The sequence below is a fragment of the Austrofundulus limnaeus genome, unplaced genomic scaffold (assembly GCF_001266775.1).
Source record: "Austrofundulus limnaeus strain Quisiro unplaced genomic scaffold, Austrofundulus_limnaeus-1.0 Scaffold11, whole genome shotgun sequence".
NCBI lineage: Eukaryota > Metazoa > Chordata > Actinopteri > Cyprinodontiformes > Rivulidae > Austrofundulus > Austrofundulus limnaeus.
The window spans coordinates 3,336,034-3,348,205 of record NW_013952413.1 but is presented as its reverse complement, the minus strand read 5'-3'; the positions used below and the strand labels follow the sequence as shown (position 1 = coordinate 3,348,205).

General features: G+C 38.2%; 1 protein-coding gene across 1 annotated transcript; it reads right to left on the bottom strand.

The window, feature by feature from the left end:
* Window positions 1-5,135: 5,135 nt before the first annotated feature.
* Window positions 5,136-11,833, bottom strand: zgc:113307 (lumican). The gene is made up of 5 exons (XM_014002060.1): window positions 11,404-11,833; window positions 8,641-8,954; window positions 8,187-8,511; window positions 6,528-6,845; window positions 5,136-5,550 (listed from the first exon to the last, which is right to left on the bottom strand). Exons 2-5 carry the CDS (start codon window positions 8,944-8,946, stop codon window positions 5,399-5,401), a joined length of 1,101 nt encoding a protein of 366 aa, XP_013857514.1. The 5' UTR covers window positions 8,947-8,954; window positions 11,404-11,833; the 3' UTR covers window positions 5,136-5,398.
* Between the last annotated feature and the right edge of the window lie 339 nt (window positions 11,834-12,172).

Sequence of the window (12,172 nt, the reverse complement as noted above, 5' to 3'; positions counted from 1 at the left end):
AAACCTCATCGTCTAGTGTCACAAATATTCACTTGTCTGACTGGAAGGAAATCCCTACGGTAGGTTACATAAGCCTTCTGTTAGAGTGCAGCAGTCAGATACTTTTAACAGGCAGTCAAACAATCAAAGGCGTYTCTTTCGTTACTGCTGAAGCTGAAGCTGACAACAGATTCTCAGCTGAACAGAAATCTCTAAGAGGAGAAGGATTTGTTTGACACCTCCACCAATTTAAACGTTTTCAACTATTTCCAGACGTGCAGATCTTTAATGATAAATCACTTATCTTAAAACTGTGGGTGTGAGTTGGGATGAGCGGTACGTTGGTTATTTTGTATGTAGCTATCAAAAGATCATCTCATCACCCAGACGTGCAGAGAGCTGGGTCATACCAGACTTTTGATGACGGACCTCCTGCATGACGTTAGACCAGGTGATGCAGTACCTTCAGTTATGCTCCCTGCTGTCTCAGTCCCACCATCACAAAGCAGGTCCATTCGTTGGTTTGGGTCCTGCAAACCTGCGTCCTTGGAAAGTATTTTGATCTCGTTGATACTCTACTAACAACCTGCTTTGAYTTTTAGTGTGAATCTGCCATCTTTGTTGCTTTCTTTTTTATTTCCACTCAGTTCTCACTTGATTCAACTGAAGATGCAACCAAATACCTTTTATTAAAGTTCAATAAATAAAAAACACTTTGTCCTTTTTCAACACTTAAATTTGAGTTTAGTTAGTATAATGGTTTAGTCATGTTTTATTTCTTGAACTTTTTTGCTCTCTTGCACACCTGATTTCAATCACTAATCATCACACCTGCCCTCGTTAGTCTCCAGATGGCCAACGTATTTATCCTCATTCACTTGCTCTTAAAAGTTGGAGATTCAAAGCTTCAAACTAAAATAAAGAAATAAATAAAGAAAGAAACAAACAAACAGTAAGGAAGTTTGTATTTGGTAGATTATTTGTTTGTTGTAACAGTTCTTCTTGGTAATAAGTCTTATGTTGGTCAGCTGATTGGCAGCACCTGGGGGAACCAGAAGCTCAAATCAAGAGTCAATAGAAATGGCAAAATAAGCTGTTTGACAGAGAAAATTATGCACATTTTTCATGTGCATGACCCACATACTCAACTCTACTGCTCATCCCACAAATGCATGTTCCTTACAAATGTGGCACCATTTAAAAGGTAAATTAGCAGACTTTCCAACCGTGTAAGATTTATTACCAAGAGGCATTGTTACAACAAAGAAATAATCTAGCAAATATTAATTTGACAGATTCTTGACTCTTCCCAACCTCTAACTCCAGTATGTGTTAATAGCAGCAATAATAAACATTGTATTTCTGTTAATTGTTAAATGCATCACACACATGTTCAACTTTTATTTGAATATATGATACATGCTTCAATTCGAATACTAAAAAAGTTAGAGAAAGTAAATGTGTTGCTAATAGTATTAAAGCCTGGTCACTAAGCAGCACAGTGATACCACTGATTTTCCAACCTGCAGCTGTGACACGATTCAGCTGTGATTTTCCCTAAATGTACAACATTAATTCCAAGTTTTTTAGACACTGTTCCGTTTACTTACTGTTGGCATCTGCATGTCAGTCATGTACATCAGTGGTTCCCAACCTGGGCAAACCCAGGAAGGGGGGCTTTGAGGAAAATAGGTTGGTAAGCACAGATATGTCATTATGTCCAGTGCTTATAGGTTTGACATTTGAAAGTTTCACAAAAATTAATGCATTGATTCCTGTATAATTTTTTGTGCCCAGACAGTAGATTATACTTTGTGACTTCTTGTTTTTTCAATGAGACTTGATTGGAATTTTTACCTGAGGCAAAAACGGGAACGACTCRTGACTAATGACTTCCTGTTTTTAATGCATGATTGGGTTTTATGTTCCTGCGCTAAAGTGAGAACATAACATAGGAAAAAAAAGCAGACTTTTTTAAGGATCTGTCCAGCTGTGCATTGTCCCTGTTTKCAGGGACAGTTTTCTGAATCCATGGAGAGTCAGTTCTTCCTCTGTGTGGTGCCAGACCTCTGAGTCTCTGCCAACATTCATGTTTTTTCTCCTTAGGTTTAAATCCAGTAGTCTTCAGAAGCAGAGATGTACCATCTGGTAATATTAACAGGGCTAAAACTGATGATTTACAGCAGTAAATATAAAAAGAAGGAATTACAAACGTTCCACTGTAATAAGAATTTTGTGCTTGGATCAGTTCGTATTTTACCTGGAGGAGAATTTAATGATTTTGGAGAGTTTGTGTCAGTGGGCAGGAGGTTGTGATATGTGAGTGCTCCACTGCTCTCTGTATACCTGCTATGACTGGTTTCTGATACTTGAGTTCAGAGAGAAGGACTGGCCAAGACTTTAATGGTTCCACCAGTCAGTGATATTTTGGTATAAAATGTCTGCAAAAACAATCCCAAGGACACTGAAAAACATCTCTACTGGTGAGTTCTTCTTTTTTTTCAATTCACTAACAATAAAATGTGTAATATACAGTGGGTAAAATAAGTATTGAACACGTCACCATTTTTCTCAGTAAATATATTACTAGAGGTGCTAATGACATGAAATGTTCACCAGATGTCGGTAACAACCCAAATGATCCATACATACAAAGAAATCAAACCATAAATGTCCAGAAATGAAGTTACAGTATTTGTAATAATGTGGAATGGCACAGGGAAAAAGTATTGAACACATGAAGAAAGGGAGGTGTAAAAAGGCATGGAAAGCCAAGACACCAGCTGAACTCTCTCAGTAATTAGAAAGCAAGCCTGCCCCTTGTCAGTGCAAGTTAATATCAGCTGGTTCAGTCCCAAATGATGGCCAGGTATCACACAAGAACCATCTGATGATGGGTAAAAGTAAAGAGCTCTCTCAAGACCTTCACAACCTTATTGTTACAAAGCATAATGATGGCATCGGTTACAGAAGAATGTCTAAACTTCTGAAGGTTCCAGTGAGCACTGTTGGGGCCATAATTCAGAAGTGGAAAGAACATCATTTCACCATAAACCGACCACGACCAGGTGCTCCTCGCAAGATTTCTGTATTTTAACTGTATTTTAAAAAAATTCTCAGAAATTGATGATCAGATGTACAACCACAGCCTTTCATCTCAGTTAGGCAGCTACACCTAATTACTTTAGTCAACACATAAATGGCTTTAATTTAGTCAAATGAAAAAATAATAAGGTAAAATTTTTTGTGGGATTAGCTGAGCAAAATTGCAGTTTTGTAAAACCTGATTTAGATAAAGCTTAATGTCATGTACAAAGTTTGTCCAAAATGACCATAACTCTGTCGTTTTTAATTAGATGATTTTAGTTTAAAACTTGATGAAAAGTGGCCTTTATCAGTGTTCCTCTGTAGCAAACTCATTTACCTTTTTGGGATAGTCCTGCTTCATAAACGTTTCACCCAAAAAAAGAGCTAATTTGTACATTTATTTTTATAAACTGCTGGTATTTTATTTAGCTTCAGCCGTGTTTATAGAAACCAAGCAGCAGCAAGAACCAAGTGACCATTTTCCATGAACTCCTCCATGACTTCATACACACACAGTGGACTATTGACTGATCACTGGAACAGCTTTATACACACCTATTTTGGAAAAACATTTGTTCCTTAAAGTAACTCCTGTGTGAGCCTCTTCCCTTCTGGTAAAACAGGATTCAGACAAAAAAAAACCCAACTCTGATCAGTCCCTGAGACACAATCACACTCGGTTTAGGACACGCTGTCACCTGGAAAATATGATAGTGGACTTGGTAATTATGGCACGTGGCGACACCAGAAACACCCACACAGATGTGCTTTGAATACAGTCATTTATGACTTAATATTAACGGCTATAGCCAAGTGTTGTTTACTTTAACTCCTGGATCATGAGAGTTTGCTCAAGTGGCAATCGTATTTTCTGAACAGAGCTGGACAGAAAGGCATGCATTTTATTAATGGTGTGCCTTCACAAAGGTAGGAATGCACATGTGTGCAACAGCCTGACTGCACCACAGCGCGCACACAGCAGACAACCAGATCCTTCCCTCGGGGGTAGATACAGTTCAATCTTTTCTGAAGAAAGTAGCTCAGGTTGGCTTTAAAAATCTGTTACAGGAGCTCACTGCTGAAAAGCAGCCTTGTGTTGCTGAAGAAGCCTCAGTTCAAAAGGCTTGTACTCCACAGTGGCTGCTTTCTCTTTAAATCTCACTTCAATTTTACATTTTATTATTAAACACAACAAACTCATGCAGAACACTGAGTGCCTGCAGTAGATACGAACAAACTCTTTATTGGCTTCAGTCAATGTTCAAGACATTAGTTTTTTATTAAAAATAGGATCTCATAAAATATTTTCCTTTGTATTTATATGTGGTTAGTTAAACTCAGATCAACCACACAATTTATAGTGATGGGAAAGCTGCAGAATCAGACTGATCACACTCTTTGGCTCAGAACACACAATTAAGTCTAGTCAGAGTAGAAAGTTTGCCACTCTTCCTGTTCAGTAATAAACCCCAGATGTTCAGGCCAGATGAGGCAGATTATTATTATTTGGCTCACTGTTCTTAAATTTTACTAATTTTTACCAAATGTTGAATTTAAATGTTATGTCTAAATGTTAAATCCTAAATGTAAAATTTAAATCTTAAATGTTGTGGGTAAATGCTGGAGTTTGCATTTAAGAATTTCGGAACAAAACACGACGTTTGCCATTGGTGCACAGTTGTTGTGATGTCATCACAGCAAAAACGACAAAAGCAACCGCTAATACTGCTAACTCCGCTAACTCTGCTAACGCTTCCCCTACAAGACATCAAACTTGCAGATTTCAATGTCTGTACATTATGAATTAGAATTTTAAATACCATCTTCAGCAGCGCTAACAGCATTAGCAGCATTAGCTTTTGTTTCAGGATGATGACCTCATAACAAAAGCCATGAACCAACAGCAAAGGCTATGTTTCATTTCAAAACACTTAAATGTAAATTTCATCATTTAACCACATTTAAGATTTAATTTTTACATTTAGATTTAGACATTTAGATTTGTTTTGAACATTCACATAAAACATTTAAAGTGAACATTTTGTAAAAATTTTCAAAATGTAAGAACAGCGAGCTAAATAACAATAAAATGTTAGTGGACATTTTTAAACTAGGAGTTTACAGTCAAAAAGTGAGATTAATAATGAAAATGTGTTAGTGACATTTTTTAACATTTTATTTTATACTTGGCGTCCCATACAAATGATGAGTTGGACAAGTAAAAAAAGGTTCAGTCATGTTTAGATGTGATGTTTAGATGTTTAAATCTACAAAGAACTACTTTGTAGTTTTGAAGAGATATTTGTTTTTAACAACCATCAAGAAGGGAAAATCAAATGTAAATTTTCTGAAGCACTCGCAGACAGTAAACCCAGTCAGGGGGGAGCTGGTGGTAGGTCATTCTGTTTCCATCCAATCGTAGGATCCGTATCCTGGAATAGGAAAGCGGTCCGATGTCTCTGCAGAAACTAGTCACGTTGAAATCTGTGGAGAATTTAAAAAAATACATTTTGAGTCCTCCGTCCAAAGTGAAGACATGCTTGATCCTGGTCCAGCCCAGAAAGCATCAGCTTCCCATCATCTATTTATTCAGTGAAACTTCTTAATGCAAAAAAAAAAAAAACAAACAAAAAAAACGTAAGAAGAAGAGTATCTGTTGAAAACATTGTGGTGAAGTGTGTAGGTGCTGTGCTGAAAGTAAATAGGATGACAATTTGTTCAGACATTTCAGTGCTTCCTCTCAGCCCACACGTTTGGCTGTAGCAGGGAGGAAATGCAGTAGCTCTTACGTTAAAGGCTAGACAGTGAGGTGTGTTTTTGTACAKCTGGTTTATTTATTTATTACATTTCTGTGTGTCTCATTAGTACAACGCCCATATTTTTTGTGGCGTGGTAGGAAAGACTGAAAAGAACCAAAGGTTCCCAAATCCTTGTTGATGATGGCGTCCTGGTTTGTGCCAAATGGTGACTCAGCATGATATTAGGGTGATACAATGGCTCTGCAGTGAGATAGAAGCTAACGTCATGATGTAGACAAACAAAAAATATGGAACTGGAGACTGGAGGGAAGAACAGCATGTGCTTCGGGAACATCTGGCACTATTCCCTCTGAATCTGCCCCAGATGTTTTCATACCACTCTCTCTCTCTCTCTGCTTCTTTGCTTTCTTCACACACTGATATTCTGATATTTCTCATCCGTCTATTGCTGCTGTTTTTCTGTCTCACCCACATGCTGCTCAACTCAAACTCCACACAAGATCAGGGACTGTCAGGTTAAAACAGCGTCAGTTCTCTGTCATGTTTTCCACATCAAATCTATCCTGTGATCAGATAATTAGTCACAATAYGTTCTGTTAATAAAACCATGTGTGCACAAATCTTTCACTGATGTTAGGCTGTTAGCACCTCTGAGAAATGTAATATCAACATTTGTACATGCAGCTTGAATTCATACGTCACCTTGGATGTAATTGGCCTCCATGTAGAGATACTGCAGAGTGGTGGGGACTGTGGGGACCGAGGTCAGTTTGTTATACGCCAGGTCCAGCTCCACCAGGCTGGACAAGTTAAAGACGTGCGGATGAAGGCTGGGGCTCTGCAGGTGACAGTGACTGAGGCGCAGGTACTTCAGGTTGAGCAGAGCCACAAAACTGTCCTCGTCCAGACCAGAGAGAGTGTTGTTGGACAGGTACAGCTGCTGGACCGACGGAGGTAAGTGTTTGGGGACGGCAGAGAAGAAATTRTCACTGAGGTCCAACAGTTTGAGACTGAGTAAACCTGAAGGAAGACAGGAAAACATTGTTTTTACGGACATGCAAATGGTCATTGTCAGATTCAGTGTTGAGGAAAAATGTCTTCATTTCTGATGAGGGATGATTAAAAACTACTAAATGTTTTTTTTATTATCAGATATTTATACTCATTGTAATAGATTACAATATACGCACTAAATTCACTGAAATAGTAACATGATGTTTGATTGTAATCTGAGTTCTCAACTGTCTTCTGTAAGATATCAGGAATCCATAGGATTTGTGCACACTTCGATCATGAACTCTTCCTTGAAGCCGATTGGCTCATGTGTCCAAATCTGCAATGTATCACAGACCACTGGGCAACATTCATACTTCCTGCTTTGTATTTTTCTTTGCCATAACCTTGTCAGACTCCTGTACTCTGTTGAACCTGTGACCTGCCGTAGAGTCAAATGAATCTCCACAAAAGACAGTTAAGCTCTACTATTTCTGAAAATTTTAATAAAGCTGACATTAAAGCCAGTATAGATTTCATAACTTGACTTTTAAAAAGCACATTATATTGTTTAAGAAATGTATTATGAATATACCATTTTGTAGTTACAAATAGTTATAAATGTGCAAGAGTGAAGGGCAGAGCTCACATTTTTGTTTTTGTGGAAACACTGAGGTTGCCATAGATCACCATTGGAATTGAACAAATTCAGCTGATAAATTTATGCTGTTATACAAACCTGGAACATTTTTTCTCATCTGATTTGTGCTAAACTTTCCTTTTCAGATCATAGATAAGATTTTTCATCAATATCTAAGCTTGAAATCTGCTTTTTGAGCTTGTTGAATTTGAACTATTCCAATGATTTCTTTTCACAGCAACCTCAGCGTTACCTTAGTTTACCTGTGACCCAGAATATTTAGGCTCCACTAGGCGCATGCGCACTTGTAACAACAAAATGGTCTAATTTTCCTGAATAAATCAGATTTCTTTTATCGTTTCTCTTTTTGTGAGTCATCTTTATCATAAGAATGTTTTACAGGACATTCTTTTTGGTAAAAAGTTACTGTAAAACATATTTAATTCATCAGAGTCTGAATGTCTGCCACCATGAGCCAAAAGATTTCYATATAACATTTTCAAACAGCCTCAAATTTACTGTCAAAATTAGACCATCAAGGACTGTTAAAGTGATTAAATATTTTTCCTATTAAGTGCTCTTTTGTGTTTATTTATTCTAACATTGAGATTTATCATTAATTAGAAGAAAATTGACAAAATGCAAACTTTATCTGGGAGCACTTTGGATTGTCTCTCTGTCCATAGATATTCTAGGTCTAAAGGATAATAGAAGAAACAACATGGCACCTTTAAGGTCGCCCTCTGCGATGATCTGCAGTTTGTTTCCCTGCAGCAGAAGCAGCGTCAGATCGTTCAGGTTCTGGAAAGCGTCCGGGCTGATGCTGCTGATGCGGTTGTAGGCCAGTCGCAGCTGTCTGAGCCCAGCTGGCAGAGCGCTGGGCACCGAGGTCAGCTGGTTGTGATTGGCAAAGAAGTACCACAGCTGGGTCTGGTTCTGCAGGGAGGCCTGCTCCAGCATGTCGCTCTGCAGCTGGTTTCTGTCTATGATGAGCCAGCGTAGACCGGTGATGTTGGCCAGGATGGAAGAGGACAGTGACGAGATGTTGTTACCCTGAAAACAGCAGAAGATTCTTTTAACATTTTTTTCTAGTCTTCACTGAACATAAAAAAGGAAGAAGGAAACAAGAATTTAAACCAATAAAAAGCCCATTATAAATCATTGGTAGATGTTTGTTTCTACCTGTAAAAACAAGTACTGGGTTTCATTTGGCATCATTTCAGGGATGTTTTTCAGACCTCTGTGGTCACAGTAGAGCGACGTGGGCCACTGGATGGGACAGACACACTCCTCCGGGCAGGACTGGGGGTTGTTGGCCCGGAACCAGCTGGGGTCCATTCGTCCGTGCAGACTGAGCACACTGGGCTCACCCTGCAGGCGGTCAACCCACAGAGGAACGCCTCCGTACTCCATGTCAGTGATGAGTAAGGTCTGAGCAGGATCAACCCCACTCAGCAGCACCAACAAGCCACAGAACAGGAGAGCCATGGAGACAACTGGGGACACAAAATACTGTCAATAAAGAGTTAAGCGGAGTGAATAAAAGGAAACCCAGTTTTTACTGTACAAAATGTTGAAGCTGAAATATTTTCTGATGTTTAGCTCTTCTTATATCTAGTAAAATGTTATTAGAGAATTTTGTAATGCAGCCTCAAAAACCTGATGTATTTGCTGCAAATACTTTGTTCTATTTTTCATCCAACATATGTTCAATTCGACATTTCAACACCTTCCTAAACATTTGTCTGAGTCCTTTGTTTTAAGTTATCTGGTAACTTTTGATTGTTTTTTGTGTTTTTTGAAAAACTAGAATAAAATGACTTACCGGTAGGTGATTATTTTAGGAAGATGTTACTTTTAACATTATATGTTAAATTTTATTCAAGCAGACAAATCGCATTGAGATCACAGATCTCATTTGTAAGGGAGGTTTAGGACAAACGGAAACCTAACGTGCATGTTTTATGTGATTGATACTGAAACATTGATACTTCATATAACAAAACTTTGTGCTTTAAAATCAAAACATCAATACTTTGATATGTCAGTCATTTCTGATAATATATATTAGTAACAGGAACACAGTGGAAAATAATAAAACTATTAAAATTCTGTCTAAATCACGTGCAGTTGCTGGGAACTACTTTTTCTTCCAACTGGGTAGTGCTCAGTTTGTCAGTCTGTAGATGTTATTAAATGTTCAGTATTTTCATGTTAACATGTTCATGTAAAATAAATTAAGATGCAGTTTTTCATTTTATGGTAGTTCCTGAAAAAAAAAACAGTAGTAGCTTGGCTTTATTGTAAATGAGAAAGCTACATCAAAATACCTCTATGTTTTGAAGGAATAAGGAAAGGACTTTGATGTCTTGTGTTTTTAACAAAGCTGTAATTTGAAAAACACTACTTTTTTATTTACCAGACACATTAGGTGTATTTGCACTAAGTGTCAGTAACAAATAAGTATTCACCTAAGCTTTACTTGGTGTTAGAGATGGAAAGAAAATCATTGGTATAAAACATAGTCAAAGTATTAACATGTTTATGTCCTGTTTATATTTATTTATCTTTCTGTATCATTTTTACTGGAACAGTTTGTGATGTTGGCAGATGCAGGCACTGTTCAGAGATCAGCTCACACCAGCTGCTTTACGTAAACAAACACACCCACAAAGTCCTGACCAATCACACAATGCTTGACAGATCCTGGTGAGAACTAGTTCTACCTGGGTGCAACACACAAGACAAGCAGGGAGTGACTACACATCAGTGAGACATGAGCATGGGGCTTTATAGGAAGAGATGGGTATTTTTTATACAGTTCATTGCTTACAATTGTATGTAAGCAACAATGTTAAAGCCGTTAGCTGGTCAGTCCAGTCGGAAGTAAGTTCTTAAAGAAGCTATCGGTAAAACAGTAACCAGGTCAGGGCCGTCACTATGTGGCACAGATTGTGCACTTTTCTAAATCTCGCTGCCAATTTACATCCTTTCATGTAACAAATTAAAGTTTTGTCTTTAACTTTTTTCTTTAGAAACCAGGTCATCCAATTAAAACAGTTGACAATATAGTTGTATTTGAAACAGAATACCAGAAGTCTATGTCTGCCGGCAGCAATGAATAACACCTGTTCATGTTAACAAGCAGCTGTGGAGTGAAGCAGTTCTAGGGGGGTCCAAAGGTATAATTTAAACAGCCATTTAAAAAGCATTTGACTACATTCTTGGGATTAATAAAACAACATAAAATCAGTACTCACCAGACTTTAACCAAACTTTAACCTGAACTTTATCTGACATCATAACTGAAACGTTACGCACTGAGCATCATCACAAACTTAAGCTAACACTGATTATTTTACAAACTAAATCAACTACTCTAATAAATTTTATATATTTTTTTATTTATTTGTGGCGCCACCTAGATGGACAGCACCCTCAGCATTTGTCTTTACTGCCCATGCCACAGGCTGGCCCTGAACCAGACATAACTTCTCCAGAAAATCATTTGCCATAAAATATAAGCTACTTTGACCATTTAAAAAGTGCAGCACACTGTCTTGAATTGCATTATGAATTGCATAGAAGTGAAGACCTTTGCGTTCCTTGAAGCGTTGCAGGAAATGTTTTGTTTCTTTCCTGTCTGCCCAAGAGGTTACAGTAAAATTGAYAAAAATAGTTCCTGACAAACGTGCACACACACACATACCGAGGTGCTGTGTTCATAATGCACTGATATGCAGGAAAAGATTTAGCCTGATGAACGTGTTTGTGTTCGGTTGCTTTTGATGCCTTCAGTTGCAGTGAAGCACATGCTGGCGACGCTGCCAAGAGCCGTACTGTCATAAAACGTGCACACGTTTTGTAGTTGAGATCAATTGCAGCTCTGCCTCTCGTGCACTAAGTGGGGCAGACAATAAAAACAGACAGCAAACTGACACTTACCTGTTTGATCAGCAGCCACCGAGCAGAGACAGGCTGTTAAATCCTCAATGAAGCCCTTGGGAGCAGTGCGGGACTCTGTGTGTGTGTATGAGTGTGTGTGTTTTAAAGCTACCAGTGATGTTTGCCCACTGTCTTATACATTCCTCCTTTTCAAACACTGCCCACAACCCCAATGCCAGACCTCCTCTATAATCTACACACTTTATTTCCCCTTCCTGCAGCCCAAAGTTAAAGTTAAACACACATCATTCAGGGGAAAAGAGTTTTACAAAGATGCACAAAGAACACAAAAAAAGTCTGACTTGACCAAATAAAATGAACCATCAGGTGAATTTTAMCTGCTGTGATCCATGTTATTTAATGAATAAGACTTTTAATTAACCTGGTTGAGCTTTTTCTCTTCCTCAGTCTGTGTTTCAGCCTGACTCTGGAAAGTGGATCCACAGTGTGTGTGTGTATGTGTGTGTGTGCCTGCAGGCATTGAAGCCACAGAGTACCTGGGGAGCCAAAGAGACCATTCTTTGAATGTGTGTGAGTGTGTGTTTGTGTGTTAAAGGACAAAACTTCTTGCAAGCATCTGTGTAAAAGAGAGCAAAACGATTCCAGATTCTGCTGCCCCCTCCCTCCTCGTTGTATAAGTGGAGAGTTTTGTAAAAAAAAAATAAAAGTCAAAGAGTAAAAAAGGGCTCCCTCTAGAAAAATCATGCAAAATCACATCTACGTATATTAAAGTTTCTCAAATTTACCACAAACGTTTTATATATATATA